Raw genomic sequence first — 26,314 nt, forward strand, 5'->3', positions numbered from 1 at the left:
GTGATAGCCATTTCCACCCTGGGAAAAAGTGTGTGGCTATCCACTTTACCTCTGCGTCTCATAATCTTGTACTGTACCACAAGATTGTACAAGACCTGCTGTAGATTTCTTGTACTGGTTGCAAACTAGAGCAAGTCTTCCAGTTACATTTCCCTAATTAAATCTGAATTGAAATACCCTATTCTGTTGAAAAAAGTATAAATAAAGTAAACAGCACTTTCTCACCAAGGCTCCACCCTGAACTATCTTCTGTTGCAATGTTGGTAGGGTTTGGGCTTATATAAACAAATGTGTAAAAACTATTTTATCTTCAACACAACTCTGATTCTACAATGCAAATGAATAAGTTATTACTAATACTGTTAAGACTCCATTTTTGAGAAGATTTGTAGCTCAGGTTTGGGTTCTGGCTGTAGGTTTACTTGCTGAGCTGGAAGGTTCATTTTCAGACGTTTTATCACCATACTAGGTAACATCTTCAGTGAGCTTCTAGATGAAGCACTGGTGGTGTAGCCCACTTTCTATTTATGCATTTGGGTTTCCTTGGGTTGGTGATGTCATTTATAGAGTCATAGAAATGTACATAATGAAAACAGACCATTCGGTACAACCCATCCATGCTGACAAGATACATCACAGGAAGGGTTGGGAATGTAATTTCCTTTTTTTTTCCCAGGGTGTAAATGGGATCCAAATCAATGTGTTAGTTGTTAGAATATCGGTTGGAATGCCATGCTTCTAGGAATTCTCATGTGTGTCTCTGTTTGGCTTGTCCTAGTTGTCCCAATCGAAGTGGTGTCCTTCCTCTCCGTATGTAAGGATACTGGTGAGGGTGGGTCATGTCTTTTTGTGGCTAGTTGGTGTTCATGTATCCTGGTGGCTAGTTTTCTGCCTGTTTTGTCCAATGCAGTTTTTGTTACAGTTCTTGTGGTATTTTGTAAATGACGTTAGTTTTGTTCATTTTCTGTATAGGATCTTTCAAGTTCATTAACTGCTCTTTTAGTGTATTGGTGGGTTTGTGGGCGACCATGATGCCAAGGAGTCTGAATAATCTGGCAGTCATTTCAGTGATGTCTTTGATGTAGGGGAGAGTGGCTAGGGTTTCTGGATGTGTTTTGTCTGCTTGTTTGGGTTTGTTGCTGAGAAATCGGCAGATTGTGTTCATTGGGTACCATGATGAATTTGAAAGACCTTATACAGACAACAATCAAAACTAATGTCATTTACAAAATACTTTGCAAGGACTGCATTGGACAAACACAGAAAACTAGTCACCAGGATACATGAACATCAACTATGCACAAAAGAGATGACCCTCTCACACTAGTATCCTTACATACAGATGAAGAAGGGACACCACTTCCACTGGGACAGCTCATCCAACCTAGGATAAGCCAAACAGAGATATGTAAGAGAATTCCTAGAAGCATGACATTCCAACCAGAACTCTATCAATAAACATATTGACGTGGATCCCATTTACCACCCTGCGAGAGAGAATATGGAATGACATCATAGGAAAAATGACATCACCACAGGAAATGACAGCACCAACCCAAGGAAACCAATAGAAAGAGAGCTACACCACCAGTGCTTCGTCCGGAGGCTCACCTGAAGATGTTACCTAGTATGGTGACGAAACGTCTGAAAATGAACCTTCCAGCTCAGCAAGCAAACCTGCATCCATGGTTACGACTCTAGCTCCATTATCATTTCAAACAGCCTTCTCAATTGCTGTGCCAGATGCTGGGGCTTGAACCTGACCTCTTGGGCCAGAGGTAGGTACATTGTTCTGGCTTCATTAGAAGATTTCCAACTCTGTTTTAAAATGAACAGAACCACAATTTTTATAGTAGAAGAAGGCAATTTGTGCCATTCTGTCTATGTCAGTTTTCCCACAGGCTACCTTTTTTAAGTGCCATTAGTTTGAGGTGTATTTGAATCCTTTTTTTGTAACCTGTGTCTCAGCTTAATATTCTGCACTTATGTATTCCTAAAACTAAAGACATAGAGTCGTAGGTTTGTACAGCACAGAAGCAGATCCTTCAGTCCAACTTGTCCATGCTGACCAGGTATCCTAAATTAATCTAATAATTTTCCAGTATTTGGCTCATATCCCTCTAAACTCTTCCTATTCAAATACCCATCCAGATACAATTACAGCATTTAAAATGCAACAGTCTCCACCATTTCCTCTGGCAGCTCATTCCAGGTACACGACACCCTGTGAAATAATTGCCCCTTGGGTCCCTTTTAAACCTTTCTCTCCCTTACCTAAACATATGCCCTTTAGTTTTGGACACTCTTACTCTGGATAAAAGATCGTGGGGTATTCATTCTATCCACGCCTTTTATTATTTTATAAACCTCTGTAAGGTCACAACTCAGCCTCCAACACTCAGGAAAATGGCCTCAGCCGATTCAGCCTCTCTGTTTAGCTCAAACCCTCCAACTCCAGCAGCCTCTTTGTAAATGCTTTCTGCACCCTTTCAAGTTTCGCAACAACTTTCTATACTAAGGAGTCCAGAACTGAATACAGGATTCAAAAAGTACCAATGTTGCATACAGCTGCAACATGACGTGCGGATTTATTCATCTTTGTGTTTTAAGGTGTCCAGCACGACCACTTCATTACTGTGGATATTTTTCAAGATATCACCATTTTATTTCTCCAAGTCTCTCTCTTCTATATCCTTATCCACTGTAAATACCGACGCAAAATACTCGTTTAGTATCTCAGTCATTTCCTGCACTCCTGCATACAGATGGCCTTGTTGATCCTTAAGCGGCCCTAATTTTTCCCTAGTTACCCTTTTGCCCTTAATGTATTTGTAGGGTCTCTTTAGCAATAAGGAGAGGCCATTTACCAAAGCTAACTCGTGTCCCCTTTTTGCTCTTGAGTATCGTCCTATTGCCCTTATACTCCTCAAGGGATTCACTCGATCCCAGTGGTCTATATCTGCTATCTGCCTCCGTCCTTTTTGTGACCAGACCCTCAATGTTTCTAGTCATCCAGCATTGCCCTTCACACTAATGGGAACTTACTGCCTCTAGATTCTCCTCTAAATTTTGAAGGCCTCCCACTTTTAAGTGTAAGTGATGAACTGAACTTCTGCAACAAAATGCAAATGATTAATAGAGTTGGCCATGACTTGATTTTATTGGAACACAGAGAACACTAGAATTATGAGAGCCGGAAGAGAAGCCATTTAGGTGATGCTGTACTTCCTGCTGAACAGATCTGAATGCAGCCAGGTGAACACCGTTCCATCCAGCTGAATGATGGTGGCAATCTGTTGAAGGAGGGTAGTGTGATCAATGCTGTCAAAGTTTGCAAACATTGAGAAGGACTATAAAGCACAAGTTGACTTCTGTCTCAGGCACATTGAATGCCAAGGTGACTAAATAGTCATTATTTAAAGTCAAAATGTTATAAATTGCCAAATCATGTTTAAATTCCATTTATGATTAAATACCTAGGGCTTTTACAGGTATTGAAATTGGTCCCTTTTTAAAAACAGCAATACTGACCATTGGCATCACCTGCCCAACATTGACTGGGTCATTTTCATGGAGTTGACATGAATTAGGCCGATACAGCCTTCGCTGAAATTAACATTTTTCTTAAAGGCAACAAACCTGTCAGTTCTTGCCATGGCAGGCATGTAAAGGCCTCATTACTACCAGGTTTGGACCATCATGAGAATCTTCCCATGTTAAGAGCTGAGAATTACAACAGAGGCTGTAGAAGTGAAACAATCAAACCAAGAAATAAAAAGGTTATTATAATAATCTTTACAGTTAATGATTTCAGGTTTCCGAAAGACATCTCTAAGACTGAAATACTGCTGCTGATACTATCTCTTCTAGTTCAAGATTTATTTATTAATTTAGAGTCCCCAGTTCCTGTGGCTGGATTCAGATTCCTGTTTCTGGGTTAAAAGTCCAGTATAAATTTCACTGTAATCCTAGAATTCGCAAAAACAGACGAGCAGAACCCAGTCATGCATTCTGTAGCCCAGAGCAATTTTAATGATGGCTGACTAACCCATTCGTCCACTATGTCTATTCCAATTTGAATCCCATTGATTAGATTAGATTACCTACAGATTGGAAACAGGCCCTTCGGCCCAACACGTCCACACTGACCCTCCGAAGAGTAACCCATTCCCCTACTGATGCACCTATCATGGGCAATTTAGCATGGCCAATTGACCTGACCTGCACATCTTTGGACTGTGGGAGGAAACTGGAGCACCTGGAGGAAACCCACACAGACACGGGGAGAATGTGCAAACTCCACACAGACAGTCACCCAAGGCTGGAAACGAACCTGGGACCCTGGTTCTGTGAGGCAGCAGTGCTAGCCACTGAGCCACCGTGCCTCCCATCTTAAGGGAAGCAAATTATGTCCAGATCAGAGGATGAGTAGGTTGAGAGAGGGTAATATCTTAGTGAGGACTCTGGCAACAAAGGTGGAGGTGATGATATGGTTCAGCAAATCCAATAGTTGCAGAAATATTACAATGAACGGTTGAGTAAATGCTTAGTTTTGGCAGCATGGGGTGGCTCAGTGGTTAGCACTGCTGCGTCACAGCACCAGGAGCCCAGGTTTAATTCCAGTCTCGGGCAACTGTCTTACATGGGTTTCCTCTGAGTGCACCAGTTTCCCCTCTCAGTCCAAAGATGTGCAGGTTAGATGGATTGGCCATGCTAAATTGCCCATTATGTCCAGGGCTGTGTAGGTTAGGTGGATCAGCCATGGGAAATACAGGGTTATAGGGAGAGAGCATTGGGTCTAGCTGGGATGCTGTTTAGATCGTCAGTGCAGACTTAATGGGCCGAATGGCCTGCTTCCACTCATCAATAAAAAACATTGACAGTGTTGTGGTATGTAGGGGTCACAGTTTCAAGGTTGTCAGCAAGAGAACTAGAAGTGAGTTGAAGAGAAACTTTGTGACTCCGAGTTGTTAGGATTTGGAATGTGCTGCCTGTGAGAATGGTGGAGGCAGATTCCACAAGAGAGCTGGATGTGGATTTGAAAGTGATTTAAGTTTAGAGGGTTACAGAGATGGTTCTAGCTGGGTAGCTCTTTCAGGAGCTGGTACCAACTCAGCTTTAATGGCTGCTTTCTGTACTGACAAAAAATTGACGATTCAATGGGTTGTGGAGTTTTATTTGTAGTGACAGATATAGAAACAAGTAGGGTTGGAATTCTGTCACTGTTCCTTCACTGTCATTGTGTTCATTTCTTTTGCCTAAGGTTCTTACACATTTGATGCAACTGCAACGCGCCAACTTCTGTAAACAACCAAAATTTTATTAAGGACAGCACAGTACAGTACAAACTTTCTGGAGGAACTTTAAACACGCACCTTGCAGGGCTTGCGGAGTCATGTCAAAGCTCTCCCAAAACAAAGGAAATAGACCTTTTATACAAAATCTTTATATCACAGTTAGTAATGCCCACAAGACAGCCCCCAGCCATTCTTTCCTCCCCCCCCCCCCCCCAGTCACTTGCTACTCAAGACACAACGCAGTGACCTGACTGTCTCCAGAAACAATAATGTAAATCATCCCTTGATGGTCAAATCGATTGTAAATTTATTTTTTAACTACGGGGAGTAGTCAAATTCCAACTGTAATGTTCTTAGTGATTTCTGAATAGGGGATGAAAATGTAAATAGTAGGAGATGACTATGTAAATGGCTGTGAGTGGCAAGGAAATGGCCATGTAAATGGCTCTGGATAATAAGAGATGATAATGGAATTTCTTAACATTTACCTGTAAGTCAGGTATCCCACCCTAGTCTCAGGACACCCAATTTCCTGCAGGTCAGCAGAGCAAATTAACTCTTTAATATCACAAGTGCACCAAAACCCTGGAACTTCCAACCAAATAGAACTGTGAGTGACTCAACCCAGAAGGGTTGCAGGCTTCAAGAAGGTGACTAACCATCACATTCTCGGGGGGAATTCAGGATGAACAATAAATCTTGAAACCAGTCGGAGGATGGGAACCTAAATTGTAGTTAGAGTATACAGGAGGTTGAGGGTAGTGAGGTCCGAAATAAGGTTTCAGGGTTGTAAGAGGGCACCGGCAAACAAGTTATATGAAGTGTGTCTACTTCAACACCAGGATCATCTGGAATATGATGGGTGAACCTGCAGCATAGGTTGGTATCTGGGGTTTCAATGTTGTGGCCGTTTCAGAGACATGGATAGAGCAGGGAGAGAAATTGTTATTGCAGGTTCCGGGATTCAGATGTTTCAGTAAGAACAGAGAAAATGGTGCAAGGGTTGGGGTGTGTGTGGGGGATGGTGATGGATTTGGCATTGTTGGTCAAGGACAGTATTACCGTTGTAGAAAGGATGTTTGACGACTCGTCTACTGAGGTAGTTGGGCTGAGGTTAGAAACAGGAAAGGAGAGGTTACCCTTTTGGGAGTTTTCTATAGGCCTCTGAAAAGTTCCAGAGATGTGGTGGAAAGGATAGCAAAGATGATCCTCAATAGGAGGGAAAGTGACAGGGTAGTTGTTATGGGCGTCTTTAACTTTCCAAATATTGATGGAAACACGGTAGTTCAAGTACTTTAGGGGGGTCATTTTTTTTTTTGTTCAGTGTGTGCAGGAGGGTTTCCTGACACAGTATGTAGATAGGCCAACAAGGGGCAAGGCCACATTAGATTTGGTACTGGTGAATGAACTCGGCCAGGTGTTAGACTTGGAGGTCAATGAGCACTTTGGTGATAGTGACCACGATTTGGTTATGTTTACTTTTAGTGATGAAAAGGGATAGGCATATATCGCAGGAAAGAGTTATAGCTGGGGGAAAGGCAAATACGATGCAATTAAGCAGGATTTAGGATTCATTGGATGGGGGAGGAAACTGCAGGGGAGTTGAAATATGGACCTTTTTCAAGGAACAGCGACTGCGGATACTTGATAAGTATGTACCGATCAAACAAGGAGGAAGTGTTGAGCACGGGAGCAGTGCTTTATTAAGAAAGTTGAATCTCTTGTCAAAAGGAAGAAGAAGGCTTCTGTTAGGGTGACATGTGTTGGCTCAGTTAGGGCACTTGAATGTTACAAATCAATTAGAAAAGACCTAAAGAGAGAGCTAAGAGGAGCCAGGAGGGGTCATGAGAAATCATTGGTGAATAGGATCAAGGAAAACTCTAAGGCTTTCTGTAACTATATCAGGAATAAACAAATGACGTGAGAAAGGTTACTGCCAATCAAGGATAGTAGTGGGAAGTTGTGCGTGGAGTCTGAGGAGATGGAGGAAGCACTAAATGAATACTTTTTGTCAGTTTCACATTAGAAAAAGACAATTTGTCGAGGAGAATACTAAGAAACAGGCTACTAGACTAGATGGGATTGAGGTTCACGAGGAGGTGTTAGCAATTCTGGAAAATGTGAAAATAGAAGTCCGCTGGTCCAGATGGGATTTAATCTAGGATTGTCTGCGAAGCCAGAGAGAAGATTGCAGAGCCTTTGGCTTTCGTCATTGTCTACAAGAATAGTGCCAGAAGACTGGAGGATAGCAAATGTTCCCTTGTTCAAGAAGGGGAGTAGTGATAACTCTGGTAACAGACCAGTGAGCTTTACTTCGGTTGTAGGTAAAGTGTTGGAAAAGGTTAGAAGAGAGGATTTATAATCTAGAAAGGAATAAGTTGAATAGGGATAGTCAACATGGTTTTGTGAAGGCTAAGTCGTGCCTCACAAAATTTAGAGTTCTTTGAGAAATTGATCAAACAGGTGGATGAGGGTAGAGTGTTGGATGTGGTCTATATGGATTTCAGTAAGGCATTTGATAAGGTTTCCTTCGGCCGGCTATTGCACAAAATATGGAGGCATGGGATTGAGGGTGATTTAGTGGTTTGAGTCAGAAATTGGCTAGCTGAAAGAAGACAGAGGGTGGTGGTGGGGAAAAATCACCCAATACTCTGTGAAAATTACCAGGAGATGCAGAAAATCCTTCATGAAATTTAAGAAAAAGCTGTGGCAATCAGAAGGTATTTTTCCTGTTTACCCACCAGTCCTTTGTCTTTCTGTAGTTTGTACAGTTCTAGCTCCCCCACTTCTCTGATAGCATTAGCATAACCAATCATACTGGCTTGCTTTGTCTCTAACCTAATCATCGTCTGCCGCACTGATTCACTACATTACACTTAACATATCACGTTACACCACCATTGTCTTCAGCATTAGCTCATCTATCAGTGATTTAACTCACCTATCACAGTGCACTACCTACCATTATCTGTTACTGGAGCGCTCTAATATGATCCTGTGCATGCATTACAACACTAAGTTAACTACATAGTTGCTAGAGCAACTTCCATAGTGGTTGATGGGAAATATTCATCTTGAAGTTCCGTTACTAGTGGATCGCAAGGATCAGTTTTGGGTCCACTGCTATTTGTCATTTTTATAAATTATTCAGATGAGGGCGTAGAGTTAGTAAATTTGTGGATGACACCAAGGTCTATAGAGTTGTGGATAGTGACAAAGGATATTGTAGGTTACAAAGGGACATAAATAAACTGTAGAGCTGGGCTGAGAGATGGCAAATGGAGTTTAATGTGAAAAAGTGTGAGGTGATTCACTTTGGAAGGAATAACAGGAATGCAGAGTACTGGGTAATTGTAAGATTCTTGGTCGTGTAGATGAGCAGAGAGATCTTGGTGTGTAGGTACATAGTTCCTTGAAAATTGCCACCCAGCTTGTTAAGAAGGCCTATGGTGTGTTAACTTTTATTGGTAGAGGGATTGCATTTTGGAACCATGAGGTCATGCTGCAGCTGTACAAAACTCTTTTGCAGCCGCACTTGGGAGTATTGCATACAGTTATGGTCACCGCATTATAAGAAGGGTGTGGAAGCTTTGGCAGGGGTTCAGAGGAGATTTACTGGGATGTTGCCTGATATGGAGGATAGGTCTCTCGAGGAAAGGCTGAGGGACCCGGGGTTGTTTTCGTTAGAGTGAATAAGGTTGAGAGGCGACTTAATTGCAACATATAATTAGAGGGCTATATAGGATGGACAGTGAGAGCCATTTTCCTCAGATGGCTAGCATGAGGGGACATAAGTTGATGGGTGATAGATATAGAACAAATGTCAGAGGTAGTTTCTTTACTCAGAGAGTAGTAGGGGCATTGAACACACTGCCTGTAATAGTAGTAGACTCACCAACTTTAAGGGCATTTACATGGTCATTGGATAGGCATATGGATGAGGATGGAATAGTGTAGGTTAGATGGGCTTCAGATTGGTTTCACAGGTCGGCGCAACATCGAGGGCAGAAGGGCCTGTACTGCACTGTGGTGTTCTGTGTTCTAAATGGTGGCCTTGCCAGGAACATGCATCCTGTGAAAGAAAAATAAAAGTGAAATCTTCTAAGAGGCAGAAGATACAGACTGAGGGCTCCAGTACAATGAATAGATAGCAGTCCCATTGGAAGCAGGAGACACTGTTAAAGCAGGTAGAGAAATAGCAGGTAGAGTCATGATCCAGGCTTCATGTGCCTCATTGTGGGTGGGGTGGGGTGGGGGGGGGGGGGTGGGGGGGGTGGTCAGTGAGATGAGGGGTGTCCTGCTTTTCTAGTTCATTGCCAGGAGGTGCTCTCTCACTTGCTGCAGATAAAAGGGAGGGGCTAGTCTGATGCTTGGAATCTCTTGGCACTGTCTCGATATTTTCTAATCAGATTGAAATGCCTCTGGAGCAGGTGGGACTCTACCTCAGATCTTCTGGCCCAGAGGTATGGGTGCTTCCACTGTGCTACACGAGCCCTTTAGCCACCTTGCCCTAAGTGGGTCCTTAATTGTCCCATAGTTAGCGACCTGTGAGTACCAGTTTCATAATTTGCTCCAGCCCTCCTTCTGAAAACCATCGCTGCAGGGCTTGGATTTTTTTTTCCCAATATTTCTTAAATGTGATCGCATTTCTCTTATTTTTGATTTCAACAGATAATGTTACCTCAGTGTATCGGTATTTTGTGTTCCACATAATTAATTGTCTTTTATTTCTGCTTCAGCATTCAAGCATGCCATCGCCTCACTGTTCCACAGCTTCACAATGAACTATAACACCAGTGCCAATAGAAGTGTGGGACACAGCACTTCACAAGAAGATGGTGGAGTCATAATTGCAGAATCAGTTGCTATCATTGTCATTGCTGTGTTGATCTGTTTGGGAAACCTGGTGATTGTCATAACTCTTTACAAGAAATCTTACCTCTTGACACCAAGCAATAAGTTTGTCTTCAGTCTGACACTTTCAAATTTTCTGCTATCTATTCTGGTGCTTCCTTTTGTTATCGCAAGCTCCATCAAGCGAGAATGGATGTTTGGGGTGGTGTGGTGCAACTTCACAGCCCTGCTGTACATGCTTATCAGCTCCGCCAGTATGATGACACTTGGAGTCATTGCAATAGATCGGTAAGACTTGTTTCTTTGTGTCTTTTATATTGGAGAAACAGAAAGGATTTAATTGAGTAATGTAATAGAAGCAAGTTTGTTATAAATGAATAATATACTCGTTGAAAAGCTTTCAGGTATTTGCACAAATAATGTGTGCATTTCATTTATACCCTGAAACCATGTCTGGTGCACCACATTTTCATCACTCCTGTTACACTTTTTTTTTGGGTATTGCTAAATTTTACTGAGATTGTGTACAGATATGGATTGCAGTATTGGTTGGATTATCATTTGCAGTGATTCAGACGTAATAAAATATAGTACATTGCACATTACAGTGCAGTATAGGCCCGTTCAGGCCTTGATCTTGCACCGATCTGTGGAACCAATCTGAAGCCTATCTAACCTACCCTATTCCATTTTCATCCATATGTTTATCCGATGACTATTTAAATGCCCTTAAAGTTGGTGAGTATACTACGACTGTTGCAGGCAGTGCATTCTATGCCCTTGCTACTCTCTGACAACTGTCCTATCTCTATCACCCCTCAATTTAAAGCTATGCCCCTTTGTGCTCACCGTCACCATTCTTGGAAAAAGGCTCTCCCTGTCCACCCTATCTAACCCTCTGATTATCTTATATGTCTGTTGTGGTTCTGTTCACCGAGTTGGGAATTTGTGTTGCAGACGTTTCATCCCCTGTCTAGGTGACATCCTCAGTGCTTGGGAGCCTCCTGTGAAGTGCTTCTGTGATCTTTCCTCCGCCATTTGTAGTGGTTTGAATCTGCCGCTTCCGGTTGTCAGTTTCAGCTGTCCATTGCAGTGGTCGGCATATTGGGTCCAGGTCGATATGCTTATTGATTGAATCTGTGGAGGAGTGCCATGTCTCTAGGAATTCCCTGGCTGTTCTCTGTTTGGCTTGACTTATAATAGTATTGTTGTCCCAGTCAAATTCATTTTGCTTGGCATCTGCGTGTGTGGCTACTAAGGATAGCTGGTCGTGTCGTTTCGTGGCTAGTTGGTGTTCGTGTATACGGATTGTTAACTGTCTTCCTGTTTGTCCTATGTAGTGTTTTGTGCAGTCCTTGCATGGGACTTTGTACACTACATTGGTTTTGCTCATGCTGGGTATTGGGTACTTCGTTCTGGTGAGTTGTTGTCTGAGCGTGGCTGTTGGTTTGTGTGCTGTTATGAGTCCTAGTGGTCGCAGTAGTCTGGCTGTCAGTTCGGAAATGTTCCTGATGTGTGGTAGTGTGGCTAGTCCTTTGGGTTGCGGCATGTCCTCGTTCCGTTGTCTTTCCCTTAGGCATCTGTTGATGAAATTGCGGGGGTATCCGTTTTTGGCGAATAGCCACACTACCACACATCAAAAGCATTTCTGAACTGACAGCCAGACTACTACGACCACTAGGACTCATAACAGCACACAAACCAACAGCCACTCTCAGACAACAACTCACCAGAAGAAAGGACCCAATACCCAGCATGAGCAAAACCAATGTAGTATACAAAGTCCCATGCAAGGACTGCACAAAACACTACATAGGACAAACAGGAAGACAGCTAACAATCCGCATCCATGAACACCAACTAGCCACGAAACGACACGACCAGCTATCCTTAGTAGCCACACACGCAGATAACAAGTAACATGAATTTGACTGGGACAACACTACTATTATAGTACAAACCAAACAGAGAACAGCCAGGGAATTCCTAGAGACATGGCACTCCTCCACAGATTCAATCAATAAGCACATCGACCTGGATCCAATATACCGACCACTGCAATGGACAGCTGGAACTGACAACCGGAAGTGGCAGACCCAAACCACTACAAATGCCGGAGGAAAGATCACAGAAGCGCTTCACAGGAGGCTCCCAAGCACTGAGGATGTCACCTGGACAGGGGGACGAAACATCTGCAACAAAAATTCCCAGCTTGGCGAACAGGACCACAACAACGAGCATCCAAGCTATAAGTCTTCTCACAAATCTTATATGTCTCTATTAAGTCACCTCTCAACCTTCTTCTCTCTAACGAAAACAGCTTCGAGTTCCTCAGCCTTTCCTCGTAAAACCTTCCCTCTATACCAGGCAACATCCTGGTAAATGTCTTGCGCACCCTTTCCAATGTGTCCACATCCTTCCAATAATGTGGTGACCAGAACTGTACACCATACTCCACATGCGGCCACATCAGAGTTTTGTACAGCTGCAGCATGACCTTGTAGCTCTAAAGCTCAATCCTTCTACCAGTAAAATGCACCATAAGCTGCCTTAACAACCCTAACAACCTAGGTGATAACTTTCAGGGATCTATGTACAAGGACACCGAGATCTCTCTGCTCATCTACATTACCAAGAGTCTTACCATTTAGCCCAGTACGCTTTGTTCCTGTTGCTCCTTCCAAAGTGAATCACCTCACAATTTTCTGCATTAAACTCCATTTGCCATCTCTCAGCCCAGCTCTACAACTTATTCTTGTCCCTCTGTAAACTGCAACATCCTTAAGCACTATCCACAATTCCATGACCTTAGTGTCATCCACAACTTTATTAACCCATTCTTTTAAACCCTCATCTAGGTCATTTATAAACATAACAAACAGCAGTGGACCCAAAACTGATCCTTGCGGTACATCAATAGTAACTGAACTCCAGGATGAACCTTTCCCATCAACCACCACCCTCTATCTTCTTTCAGCTAGCCAATTTCTGATCCAAACCACTAAATCACCCTCAATCCCAGGCCTCTGTATTTTGTGCGATAGCGTACCATGGGGACCCTTATCAAATGCCTTACTGAAATCCAAATATACCACATCCAACACTTTACTCTCATCCATCTGTTTGGTCACCTTCTCAACTAACTCAATAAAGTTTGTTAGGCATGATCTGCCCTTCACAAAACCATGTTGACTATCTCTAATCAACTTATTCCTCTCTAGATTATAAATCTCATCTCTTATAACCTTTTCCAACACTTTACCCACAATTGAAGTAAGGCTCACTACATAAAGATCAAAGCCAAAGGCTCAGCAATCTCCTCCCTAGCTTCCCAGAGAATCCTGAGAAAAATCCCATCATGCCAGGGTACTAATCTATTTTCACTTTCCAGAATTGCTAACACCACCTCCATGTGAACCTCAATCCCATCTAGTCTAGTAGCCATGTCTCCGTATTCTCAGTAACATTGTCTTTTTCCAGTATGAATACTGACAAAAAATATTCATTTAGCGCCTCCCCTATCTCCTTGGACTCCACGCACAACGTCCCACTACTATCCTGGATTGGCCCTAATCTTGCTCTACTCATTCTTTTATTCCTGATATGCCTTGGGTTTATCCTTGATCCCATCCACCAATGACTTCTCATGTCCCTTTCTGTCTCTCCTTGGCTGTCTCTTTAAGTCTTTCCTGGCTAACTTGGAGCTCTCAAGTGCCCTAACTGAGCCTTCACGTATCATCCTAACATAAACCACCTTCTTCCTCTTTACGAGATTCAACTTCCGTATTAAATCATGGCTCCCTTACTCGGCCACTTCCTGCCTGCCTGACAGGTCCATACTTATCAAGGATCTGCAGCAGCTCTTCCTCAAATAAGCTGCACATTTCAATTGTGCCCATATCCTGCAGTTTCCTTCCCCATTTTATATTTTGTCTAATCGCATCATAATTGCCTATCAAGGGGTTTGAACTGAGTGAGGGGAAAGTTTGCAGCATATCAGCCACAGTTCAGGCTAACAATTAGATGGTCACAATTTACTAGGGATAACATGAAAAGGGAGAAAAAGAGTTTGAAAAATCTCAAATGAGAAAAAATTATTTACTCTCAAAGGACTGCTATTCTTTAGAACTCTGAATCAAGAAACATGTGATTCTCATGTTTAAGCATGTTCAGGTAAGATGTTGATCAGAGTTTTTTTTTGAATGCTAAGGGAATTGAATGTGATGGTGTGGGAAAATGGAGTTGATGTTGAGGATCATCAGCATCTTGTTGGGTGGCACTACAGCCTTGAAAGGCTGGATGACACTACAGCCTTGAAAGGCTGGATGACCTACCCTGCCCTTTTCTTGAATTTCCAATGATCTAATTGTGAAAACACCTCGGATGTTGAACAATACATTTGAGATGCTCCAGAGCTTTAAGGAAAAATGGACTGGGGCTGAAATTTTGGTCAACAACACGAATTTTAAGAAGGGTCTTTTGTTCAAGTTTGCAAAGATTTAGGAAAGAATTTGCAGAGTGTGGGGTTTAGCTTGTTGAAAGCATAACCTGTGGAGATGAACTCCAACCTTTACATTGAGAATAACCTCCATCAGCACTATCACTGTGCTAAATGGGACAGACTTCAAACAGATCTTGCAACTTAAAATATGACATCCACGAGGTTTTGTGGACAGTCAACAGCAGCAGAATTGTCCCCCAGCTCCATCTGTAAACTTGTTCAACCATTACCATCAAGTCAGGGATTAACCTTGCTTCAGTGGATAGTGCAGGATGGCATGTCAGGAGCAGCACCAAGCATACCTAAAAATGGGGGGAGGGTGAAGCTCCCAAAACTGGACTAGTTGCTTGCCAGACAGCATAAGCAACAAGTGATAGAGTTAAGTGATCCCACAACCAACGAATCAGATTGAAGCTCTGCCACATCCAGTTGTGATTGGTGGTGAAAAACCAAGCAACTCACTGGAGGAGGAGGCTGCACAAACAGCCCCTTCCTCTATGATGGAAGAGCCCAGCACATTAGTGCAAAAGATAAGGTAGTACTGACGTTTGTACTGATGTTCAGCCAAAAGTGCCGAGTGGATGGTCCATCCCTGCCTCCTCCAGAGATACGCAACATTACAGATATCAGTCTTCAGCCAATTTGATCCACTCCACATGAAATCACATGGTTGGAGGTACTGGGTACTATAGAGTCTGTGAGCCCTCATTCTGGCAATAGTACTGAAGTCTTGTGCTCCAGAACTTGCTGCTCTCCTAGCCAAGCTGTTCTGCTAGTTACAACACTGGCAATTTCATGAAAATATAAAATTGTCCAGGTAGGTCCTGTACATAAAAATCAGGACAAATCCAACCTGGCTAATTACCACCACAGGCATCCACTTTCGATCAGCAAACTGAAGGAAGGTATCATCAACAATGCTATCAAGGAGCACCTGCTCAGTGACTCCCAGTTTGGGTTCCACCAGGGTCACTCCGCTCCTGTCCTCATCACAGCCTGGGTTCAAACATGGACAAAAGAGCTGATTTCCAGAGGTGAGGTGAGAATGACCGCCCTTGCCAGCAAGGCTGTATTTAACCAAGTGTCATTTAGGAGTCCTACAAAAAGTGGAATCAGTGGGTATGAATGGTTGGAGTCATACCTGGAACATAAGATGGTCATGGTTTTTGGATGTCAGTCATCTCCGTTCCAAGACATCTCTGTAAGAGTTGCTTAGGGCAGTGTCCTAGGCCCAACCATCTTCAGCTACTTCATCATAAGGTCAGATGTGAGCATGTTTGCCTATGTTCAGCATTATTCACTCTTCCTAAGACATTGAAGCAGTCCATGTTCAAAAGCAACAAGATCTGGACAATATCCAGGCTTGGGCTGATAAGTGGGAAGTAACATTTGCAGCACACAAATACCAGGCTTATGACGTCACCGGTAAGACTCCATCTAATCATTATCCCATTACATTCGGTGGTGTTACCATCACTGAATCCCCCACTCTCAACATCCTGGGGGGTTAATATTGCCCAGAAACTCAACTGAACTTGCTACATAAACACAGTGGCTACAGAAGCAGGTCAGAGTCTTGGAATACTGTGGTAAGTAATCCATCTCCTTCCACCCCAAAGTCTGTCCATCATCTACAGGCACCAGTCAGGCTGTGAGGGAACACCCTCTACTTTGCCTGGATAGGTGCAGCTCCAACAACACTCAAGAAACTTGATAGCTTTTGGGACAAAGCAACCAACTTGATTGGCACTACATTCACAAGCATCCACTCCCTCCACCACCGGTGCTCAGTAGCAGCAGCGTGTATTATCTACAAGATGTATCTACAAGATACACCAAAAATCTTCAGACAGCACCATCCAAACCCATGACTACTTCCATCTAGAAGGACACTGGTAGTAGAAACATGGGAACACCACCACCTTCAAGTTCCCCTCCAAGCCACTCACTATCCTGATTTGGAAGTATATTGTTGTTCCTTCGCTGTTGCTGGGTCAAAATCCAGGAGTTCCCTCCCTAAAGGCATTATGTGTCAATATACAGCAGGTAGACTGCAGCAGTTCAAGAAGGTAGCTCACCGACACTGTCTCAAGGGCAACGAGGGACGGTCAATAAATGCTGGCTGGCCAATGACGCTCACGTTCCATAAAAATGAGTCCATTTAATAAAAGACTATAGAGAGTGTAAGAGGTTACTTTAAAAAAGTTAGGAGGCAGAGAGGGGTCATGATAGATCTTTGGCCGATAAGATTGTGGAAAACCCCAAGGCTTTTTATAAGTATATTAAGAGTAAGAGGATTATTGGGAGAGTGTAGGACCTATTAGAGGCCAAAGGGACAGCTTGCATATGGAGCCATTGAACATGGTGAGGTCTTTAATGAATATTTCTCATTTATATTCACATTTGTGGTTAGGATTGTGAGGTTTTAGAATATGTTAAGATTAATCAGGTAGAGGTGTTAGATGTTTAGTGAATACAGGCCTGATGAGCTATATCCCAGGCTGCTATAGGAGGCAAGGGAGGAAATTGCTGGGGCCCTGCAAACATATTTAATATTTTGCTGGCGTCACAGGTGAAGTGCCTGACGACTGGAAGATAGCAAATGTGGTTCTTTTTGTTCAAGGAGGGCAGCAAGAATAGGCCAGGGAATTAGTCATAGAGATGTACAGCATGGAAACAGATCCTTCGGTCCAGTTCGTCCATGCTGACCAGATATCTTAAATTAGTCTAGTCCTGTTTGCCAGTATTTGGCCCATATCCCCCTCAACCCTTCCTATTCATATACCCATCTCGATGCCTTTTAAATATTGTAATTGTACTAGTCTCCCCGATTCCTCTGGCAGCTCATTCCATACACGCACCACCCTCTGCATGAAAAGGTTTCTCCTTAGGTTCCTTTTCAGTCTTTCCCCTCTCACCCTAAGTCTGTGCCCTTTAGTTTTGTACTCTCCTACATTAAGGATAAGTTAGTTTAACATCAGTGGTAGGGAAACTATTGGTAAGAAATTGTGAAGGCAGGGATTGTTAGCACAGTTTTAAGGGGAGTTCCTGTCTATGACTAATTTTATTGAGTTTTTTGAAGAGGAAACTAAATATATTGGTGAGACTTGTGCAGTTTGTGGTTGACATGAAATTCAGTTAGGCCTTTGTAAAGGCCTCACATAGAAGAACAGTCCAAAGGTAAAAGCCCATGGGATCTAAGGCAAGTTAGCAAACTGGATCTAAAATTGGCTTCCCGATAGGAGGCAAAGGATGATGGTAGAGGATTGTTTTTGTGATTGGAAACTGTGACCAGCAGTAGAGAATGGGGGTTGGTACTGGGATGTCTGCTGTTTGTTTATATATGTTAATGACTTGGATGTGAATGTAGAAGTTATAATTAGTAAGCTTTCAGATGACATGAATATTATTGATGTTGATAGTAAGGGGGATGGTTTCAGTCTATTGTTGATCAACTAGTAAATTGGGCAGAGTAATGGCAGATGAGATTTAATCGGATGCATTGTGGGAGCTTTAGTCATGGAAAGAGATACGCAATGACTGCAGTTCCTAGGGAGTACTGAGCAACAAAGGGACCTTGGTGTACAAATCCATAGATCCCTGAAGGTGTCAGCACAGGTAGACAAGATGGTGAAGAAGGCATACTGGGTGCTTGGCTTCATTAGCAGGGGTGTAGAATATAAAAGCAAGGAAGTGTTGTTGTTACAACGTTATAAATATTGATTAGGCTGTGGATGGAATACTGTATACAGTCCTGGTCGTCACACTATTGGAAGGACATGATTGCACTAGAGAGGGTGCAGAGGCGAATCACCAGGATGTTGTCTGGGATGATAGGTCTCCATTATGATGAGAGACTGAATAGGCTGGGTTTTTTTTCCTTGGAGCAGAGGAGGCTGTTGAGGTATACAAGATTGTGAGAATCCAGTCCCCATGTCAGACTTGTTCTAAGACCAGAGGGCAAGTGGTTTAGGGAAGATCTGAAGGAAAACATTTTTACCCACAGAGAGGTAGGAATATGGAACATGCTGCCTGAGGGGGTGATGGAGACAGGTACTCTGTCAACATTGAAGAAGCATTTGGATGAGCACTTAAAATGTCAGGACATAATAGCTATGGCCAAGTGCAGGTTCATGGGATTACTGCAGTTTGGTGTGAAGGAGAAGGACTTTTGCCCGAAACATCGATTTTCCTGCTCCTTGGATACTGCCTGACCTGCTGTGCTTTTCCAGTACCACTCTAATCTTGACTTAAGTCTCCAACATCTGCAGCACCCATCACCCTGTAGTTTGGTGTGTGTTGGTTGGTATATTAGATATTAGATATTAGATTAGATTTTTTTTTTTTTTTTTTTAGATATTAGATTACTTACAGTGTGGAAACAGGCCCTTCGGCCCAACAAGTCCACACCGCCCCGCCGAAGCGTAACCCACCCATACCCCTACATCTACATTTACCCCTTACCTAACACTATGGGCAATTTAGCATGGCCAATTCACCTGGCCTGCACATCTTTGGACTGTGGGAGGAAACCGGAGCACCCGGAGGAAACCCACGCAGACACGGGGAGAACGTGCAAACTCCACACAGTCAGTCGCCTGAGGCGGGAATTGAACCCGGGTCTCAGGCGCTGTGAGGCAGCAGTGCTAACCACTGTGCCACCGTGCCGCCTGAGACGTGGTGAGCCGAAGGGCCTGTTTCTGTAGTGTGTGACTCCAATTCTAAATTTGTAGGGTTGGTGCTTGGATGTAAACGTAGAAAAGCGGTTAGGTGAATGCAACTTGATGGAAGGTGGGGTAAGGGTAGCAATGGTTTGGATAAGCTGAACTTGAGGCTGAAAGATGGCACACCAGTGTTGGAGTAATTGTCTGCAGATGGGCTGAAACCGGACTGGAGGTAGAAGCAGCTGTTGTGACACAAGGTACAAATGGTCAGAAGCTTAACTGGGAGACTGAAAGATGCCAAAGTTCTGACTTGTCTCATTTAGACTAAGGCAGTGAATGGAAAGGCCAAAGAAGGCTATCGAGGCCAGGGAACTTGTGCTGCAGCTAAAGATGACTCAGTATTTCTCAAGTTCGACTGCAGGAGAGTATGGCTCATTTCTGACTGGTTATCAGACTAGCAACCTCTCGCACAGTAGCTAATATAGGTGGTGGTGAACTCGAAGCTGATGTCATGAGATTATGTCATCTGAGATAATGTCAAGGGAAAGCATGTAAGCACTTAAGCACAAAAGCTCAGTAACAGCAGTGTGAACTATCTACAAGATACGCTACAGAAATTCACCAAAGATCCTTAGACAGCACCTTCCAACACCCACGACCACTTCAATCCAGAAGGACAAGAGCAGCAGATACATGGAAACATCCCAAGCTGCACGTTCTCATCCAAGCCGTTCATCATCCCAGCTTGGAAATATATTACCTTCACCGTTGTTGGATAAAAATCCCAGAATTCCCTCTCTAAGAGATTTGTGGGTCTACCTAAAGCACATGGATTACAGCGGTTCGAGAAGGGAGCGCACCACCAGCTGCTTCAGGACAGCGAGGGATGGGCAAAAACTGCTGGGTCAGTCAGTGACATCCCTAACCCTAGAGTGAACATATAAAAGAAATGCAGGACACACATGCATTCTTGGGTAACTCTTAAAGTAATTGTGAAAAGAGAAGCTAAGATTGATTGATTGGGAATGGAAAACAAAGTGAATAAAATAAACAGCATTGAGTGAAAGGAGCAAACCAGTAACATGAATGTAAATGTAACCTTAGATCAGTGTTTTTCATGTAGGTGCTTGACTAGAGTAGCTGAGGTTTCTTTGTCTCTACATGTTTCCTTGTGTGCATGTGAGTTTGTCTGATCACATATGTATGTTTGGAGTAATCGGCAAAGTGTTTCAAGTCATTTTGATTTCCTACAATGTGTTTGATCACCTCCAAAGATTAAGCAAAAAGTTTCAAGTGATTTCCTTCTAACTGTATACGCAGTGGCTGCGATTACAAAATATTCATACCTTTTTGAAGGAAGTATTCGTGAAATATAAGATCAGTTCACCCTTTTAATGCTTCCCATTAGAAGTGACTAGCAATCTAAAAGGAATTCAACACGCCTCTGACTTGCTGATTCGAAACAATGAGTATGTGATCTCTACAGAGGAGACCAGTTCAGTCACTCATCTGTGGTGCATTCATTAATTTCAATTGAGATGGGGTAATAGTAGTGCTAGAACGGTGGAAAAAAATCAATTAGGTTCCCTGTCCCTGATCGTTTTCCTGCTCTTGGCCATCTGCACCATTCTTAAAGGCGTGCCTGTAAAAAATGGAACAGATCATTTTAGATGGCTCCCCATGTCGTATGAACAGTTCTTACCGTTGACTACTTTGGTGTATGAGGCTGCTATACTGTCACAGTGTAAATCTGCTGTCATTGTCCTCTTAGGGTAGGTGTCTACAAGGCTTGCTTGATCTAATGGGGTCAAAGAGCCTAAAGAGAAGAGGCAGTTGTTTTAACCAGGATTTAGTTTATTGCATGTTACCAGCTATGTTGTAATTGCCCTGATATGATAGACTTTCCTACATAGTTAGAGATGTGAAGAGGACGTTGAGCGATGAGGATCTACCACTGATCTCTCTCCATCTCCTTTCTTGTGTCAACAAAAGGAATCTCCAAACCATGGTCTGGAGGATTCAAGCTGTTTCTCTCAAAGCTGCTATCCACTGCTGCTTCAATTGTTTGTACATGAGATCAAGGAGTTAGTTTTATTTCCTGTCTTATTTTCAATGAAACATGAGCAAAATGCTTTCCTTGCTGGTCTGTGCTGCCTCAGTGTTTGCTGGTAAAATGATATGGCCTGGATTTTGAGGTCAGTGACCAAACAAAGACAACTAATGCTGATGTTGAGGAAAGCTGCTTTAAGAGACTGAGCAGCAATTTGTGGTCAGAGTTTTTGTTACAGAGAGTTCTAGAGATGTACAGAAACCGACCTTCTGTCTAACTTGTCCATGCTGACCAGATATCCTAAATTAATCTAGTCCCATTTTACCAGTACTTGGCCTGTATCCCTCTAAACTCTTCCTATCATATACCCACCCAGATGCCTTTGAAATGTTGTACCAGCCTCCACCACTTCCTCTGGCAGCACATTCCATTCACCCACCACCCTCTGCGAGAAAACGCTGCTTAGGCCTCTTTTAAGTCTTTTCCCCCCTCACCCTAAATCTATGCCCTCTAGTTCTGGACTCCCTGACCCCAGGGAGAAGACCTTGTCTATGTGCCTTGTCCATGCCCCTCATGATTTTATAAACCTCTATAAGGTCACCCCTCAGCCTCTGATGCTCCAGGGAAAAGAGCCCCAGCCTATTCAGCCTCACCATGTAGCTCAAACCCTCCAATCCTGGCAACATCGTTGGCAGACAGTTGATTATCATGTTGTTTATTGAGGATTCTCAATGTTATCGAGCTGTCCAAACGACTAATGATATTTAAGAATTCTCTCAGTAAACCAGGAAATAAAATCTACTGAACTCTCATTCCTTTTATTAAACGTGTGAGAGCCAGTTGAAGATTGATACACACTGGGGTTCAGGTAGAAGCTGAAATATCATGAGCAAACACTTGGGGGAAACAAAGTTACAAAAATTTAGTTGAATTCAGTCCATAATAATGCAGACATGAGAATTAAAAACTTTTTTCTTGGACCAGATACACATTAGTTGATTAGTAATTATTAGTTGGATCGCAGTTTAACAGTTGTAGCTCATTGAAGAAGAACCTTTTAATAAGTTTCAAACCATGATAATTGAATAGTAAAGGAACCATTGATTTTGCTGTATGTTGGCTTCTGGTGTCTATGATACAGCATGTAGCAGAGCAATGAGTGTCACATCATACCCTCAGGATTATCATATTATTTTGTGCAAATGCTAAATCTTGAAGTTGTGACCAGATTCAGCAGGCTAAGGATGAAAAAAGCTAACACCGTGCATCTTTCAGGCCAGGGTTGATCTGCACCAGCAGCCAGGTAAATGATTGATTGTCATGGGGAAACAAGGTGGAGGCAAGTGCAGAGAGGTGGTTTTCAATGGTTCTCCCTCTGCCATCCTTTCCTAACTCTAATTCTCCCCAGTTTGGGGCAAATGGAGAATCCCCTCCAGTAGGAAGGTCACCTGGATCCCTCATTGGGAAGGCAGTCACTTGTTTTACCAGCCAGGAAGGCTTGTGTTGAGCTTGTGGCTTTGTAGTGATTGTTAGCTGACCACTGATAGAGTTAATTCATGGCTAGTTGAGGATGCCACCCATGAATCCCTTTGCCCAGGCATACCTACTGAGGAACAGGAACACGGAGTATCTCTCCAGGACTAATAACTGCAATAATGTATCCTTCTCACCACCTTACTTGCTACCTCTCGAAAGGGGAAAATTGCTCCTTGTAACTTATTTCCAACCTCACAACTTCTGTTTGCTTCATAACCAGACCATTTTTTGTTTGTTGTGGAGAATAAACTGATGAAGTTATTTTTCATTAGATAAAAGGAGATTGAGGGGGGACCTGATCGAGGTCTACAAAATCATGAAGGGTATAGACAGGGTGGATAGAGATAAGTTTTCCCCAGGGTGAAGGATTCAGTAACGAGAGGTCACGTTTTCAAGGTGAGAGGTGAAAAGTTTAAGGGGGGGTACATGCGGCATGTACTTCACACAGAGGGTGGTAGGTGTCTGGAATGCATTGCCAACGGGGTGGTAGAGGCAGGCATGGTAGATTCATTTAAGATGCGTCTGGACAGATGCATGAGTAGGTGGGGAGCAGAGGGTTACAGATGCTTAGGAACTGGGCGACCGGTTTAGACAGTGGATTTGGATCTGCTCAGACTTGGAGGGCTGAAGGGCTTGTTTCTCGGCTGTAAATTTTCTTTGTTCTTTATTAAGTTAAATTCTTGGACTAAATTGAAATTGGTGTTTCCATTGTTACTACCTCATTAACTTCAACTTGAGTATGTTTGCTGAAGTTTTGTGGGATTTTAGTTTATTAACTAGGACAAATAGCAAAGATGATAGCCTTGACATTTGAGTTGCTAGGTACGACTGACATTTTCTTGTCCAGTAATTTTCTTTTTTTTTTCCTGCAGGTACTATGCTGTTGTTTACCCAATGGTATATCCTATGAAAATAACTGGGAACCGTGCTGTTGTTGTGATTGCATATGTGTGGCTGCACTCATTGATTGGATGTCTTCCTCCTCTCTTTGGCTGGTCCACATTTGAGTTTGACCATTTCAAGTGGATCTGTTTGGCTGCATGGGACAAAGAGTTAGGATATACTGCCTTTTGGCAGATTTGGTGTGCATTATTGCCATTTCTAGCAATGGTCATTTGCTATGGTTTTATATTTCGTGTGGCTAGGCTTAAAGCCCGTAAAATCCATTGTGGAACGATTATAGTTGTGCAGGAAGAATCCAAAAAGGATGAGCGAAAAAATTCCAACTCCTCTACCTCTTCATCAGGGAGCAGAAGGAACACTGTTAATAACATTGTTTATTCAGCCAATCAGTGCAAAGCCCTGACAACAATCCTGATTGTGATTGGTGCTTTTGTTGTCACATGGGGCCCCTATATGGTAGTGATTAGTACTGAAGCACTTCATGGAAAAGGTAGTGTCTCTCCAGGAGTGGAGACGCTCGTAATATGGCTATCCTTTACTAGTGCAATTTGTCATCCACTTATCTATGGACTATGGAATAAAACAGTACGCAGAGAGCTTCTGGGGATGTGCTTTGGTGACAGATACTACAGGGATTCATTTATTCAACGTCAGAGGACTTCCAGATTATTCAGCATCTCCAATCGCATCACAGGTAACAGAGGGAAAGGGAGTGGGTAAAGCTTTTGCTCTGATGACTGCATCATGAAATTATGTGTTTATTGCCTTTTTCTCACTTGCTGCGTTCAACAGATTTTGGTTGGCACTGACACTGGAGAACCAGTATCGGCAGAGATTTGATGAGTTTAAAATGTTCTCTTATTTCTTTTAAATAAAATATTGTTTTCATAAGTCTATAAGAATCCGCTTCATCAGTTTTATGTGAATCATCTTGTAATTAAAATTCACCAGCCTTGATCTAGATCTGATGAGCATTGGTAAATAGGTTCCTGAAATACTAATTGAATTATGTCGAGCTTTTTGGGTGTTATAATCTATATAGTCTTTCTGTTCCCATTATTTCAGGGGTCATCTAAGGTTACTAAAAAGCAGAGTGGAACAAATAACATACCTAAATTATGATTAGTTGGGAGAAATCTTTTTGCCGTGTGTTCTGATCTTGACTTGCAGCTAAGAGGAATGCTGATGCTTACTGCAAAGGCAGCAGTTGAGAAGGGGAGCTGAAAGGCTGACAATTTGTTTATATGCTGATGTTGTAATTGGCAAGAGCAAGGGATAAACATCTGTTTGAGCTTGTTGTAGGCTCGTGATATTGTGATGGTTTTACAATGATTTGGCAATATATCTGCAGGTCTATATTTCTGCTGCACCAGCTTATAAAATTTTAATTCAACATTCATGAGAGTGCTTTGCTGTGTCTTCTGAATATGAATCCTCTGGTTAATGTATTCTGGTGCTGTGGCAGCTGTTTCTGCACCACAAACCAATATTCATTTGTGGGAAACAGAGTGGAATCCGCTATTCATAGTCAACAAACTTGCTCAAGTGAAATGTGGGCAATGACCTGCCAGTCTCACCTGTAGGAAATTCCTGAGGGGTTGGTCTATATCTAGCGGGTGTTTTCCAACAGCTTGTTGTTAAGTAGTTCAATGTCTTGGTGATGGATGTGCTGCCGTAAACACTAATGCTGCATTTTACATGTAGGACACAATGTAGCCCCAGTGTCATCAGTAACATGGCTTTCTTTTGCCCCTTAGTCTAACCCAATTTGTTTAGGGAGGGAAGGACACAAGACTAGGATGTCCAGATGGTATGAACTCAAGGGGCTATTGTTTTAGCTGGATGACTGGGTGGATGAAGAGGGGAGGGTGGACAGACTAGCAGCACTAGCCAGGCATGTTGGTTTCTAGCTGCTGTTCCTTCATCAGAACAGGGAACGTCAGCCCAGATATTCACTGATTTATGAATACAGCCAATTTAAACATGAAAGCACCTTTATAGGGAGCCCCTTGGAAACTTTGGGCCCACACATTAAGCCAAGGGTGGAACAATTGGATTGAGGTGGCTGTGCAGCAGTGAGTCAGTTGGAGCTGGAGGAGGAAGATGGTAGGATAATGGAAATGTCACTGGACTAGTAATCTGGAGCCCAGGTATGGATTCATGAGTTCAAATCACATCAGGGCAGCTGGCTGAATTATCATTGAATAAAGTCTGGAATTGAAATTCAGTCTTTGTGACTGTTAGATTATTAATGATGGTTGTAAACACACATCCTTGCCTAGTGTGTCCTCGTTGTGACTCTAGCTCTATAGCAGTGTGGTTGACTCTTTACTGGTCTCTTAAATGGCCAAACAAGCTGTTCAATTCAGGGATCATCAGGGTTCGGCAACAAATGTTGACCTTGTCAGCAATGCTCACGTTATCATGAATTAATAAAGGGAAAAAATTGATGAAATGGGATCATAAAGTGGAGCATTACTGAGAGAAGCATTCACCACTTCTCATTCTT

The 26,314-nt window shown here is 42.8% G+C and overlaps 1 protein-coding gene across 2 annotated transcripts in view; it reads left to right on the plus strand.

Annotated features, from left to right (window-relative positions):
* The window catches only part of gpr161b (G protein-coupled receptor 161b), a 38,622-nt gene that overhangs the window by 5,141 nt on the left and 7,167 nt on the right, over nt 1-26,314 (plus strand). Inside the window, exons 1-3 of one of the 2 annotated variants that reach the window (XM_072585190.1) lie at nt 1,427-1,778; nt 10,037-10,439; nt 23,775-24,499. In XM_072585190.1, coding sequence (XP_072441291.1) covers nt 10,078-10,439; nt 23,775-24,499 — 1,087 coding nt within the window. In that variant the 5' untranslated portion in view covers nt 1,427-1,778; nt 10,037-10,077. Of the gene's footprint in view, nt 1-1,426; nt 1,779-10,036; nt 10,440-23,774; nt 24,500-26,314 lie in introns of those variants that run through there. The other variant, XM_072585189.1, reaches the window with a different exon arrangement.

Source organism: Chiloscyllium punctatum, chromosome 15 (assembly GCF_047496795.1).
Source record: "Chiloscyllium punctatum isolate Juve2018m chromosome 15, sChiPun1.3, whole genome shotgun sequence".
NCBI lineage: Eukaryota > Metazoa > Chordata > Chondrichthyes > Orectolobiformes > Hemiscylliidae > Chiloscyllium > Chiloscyllium punctatum.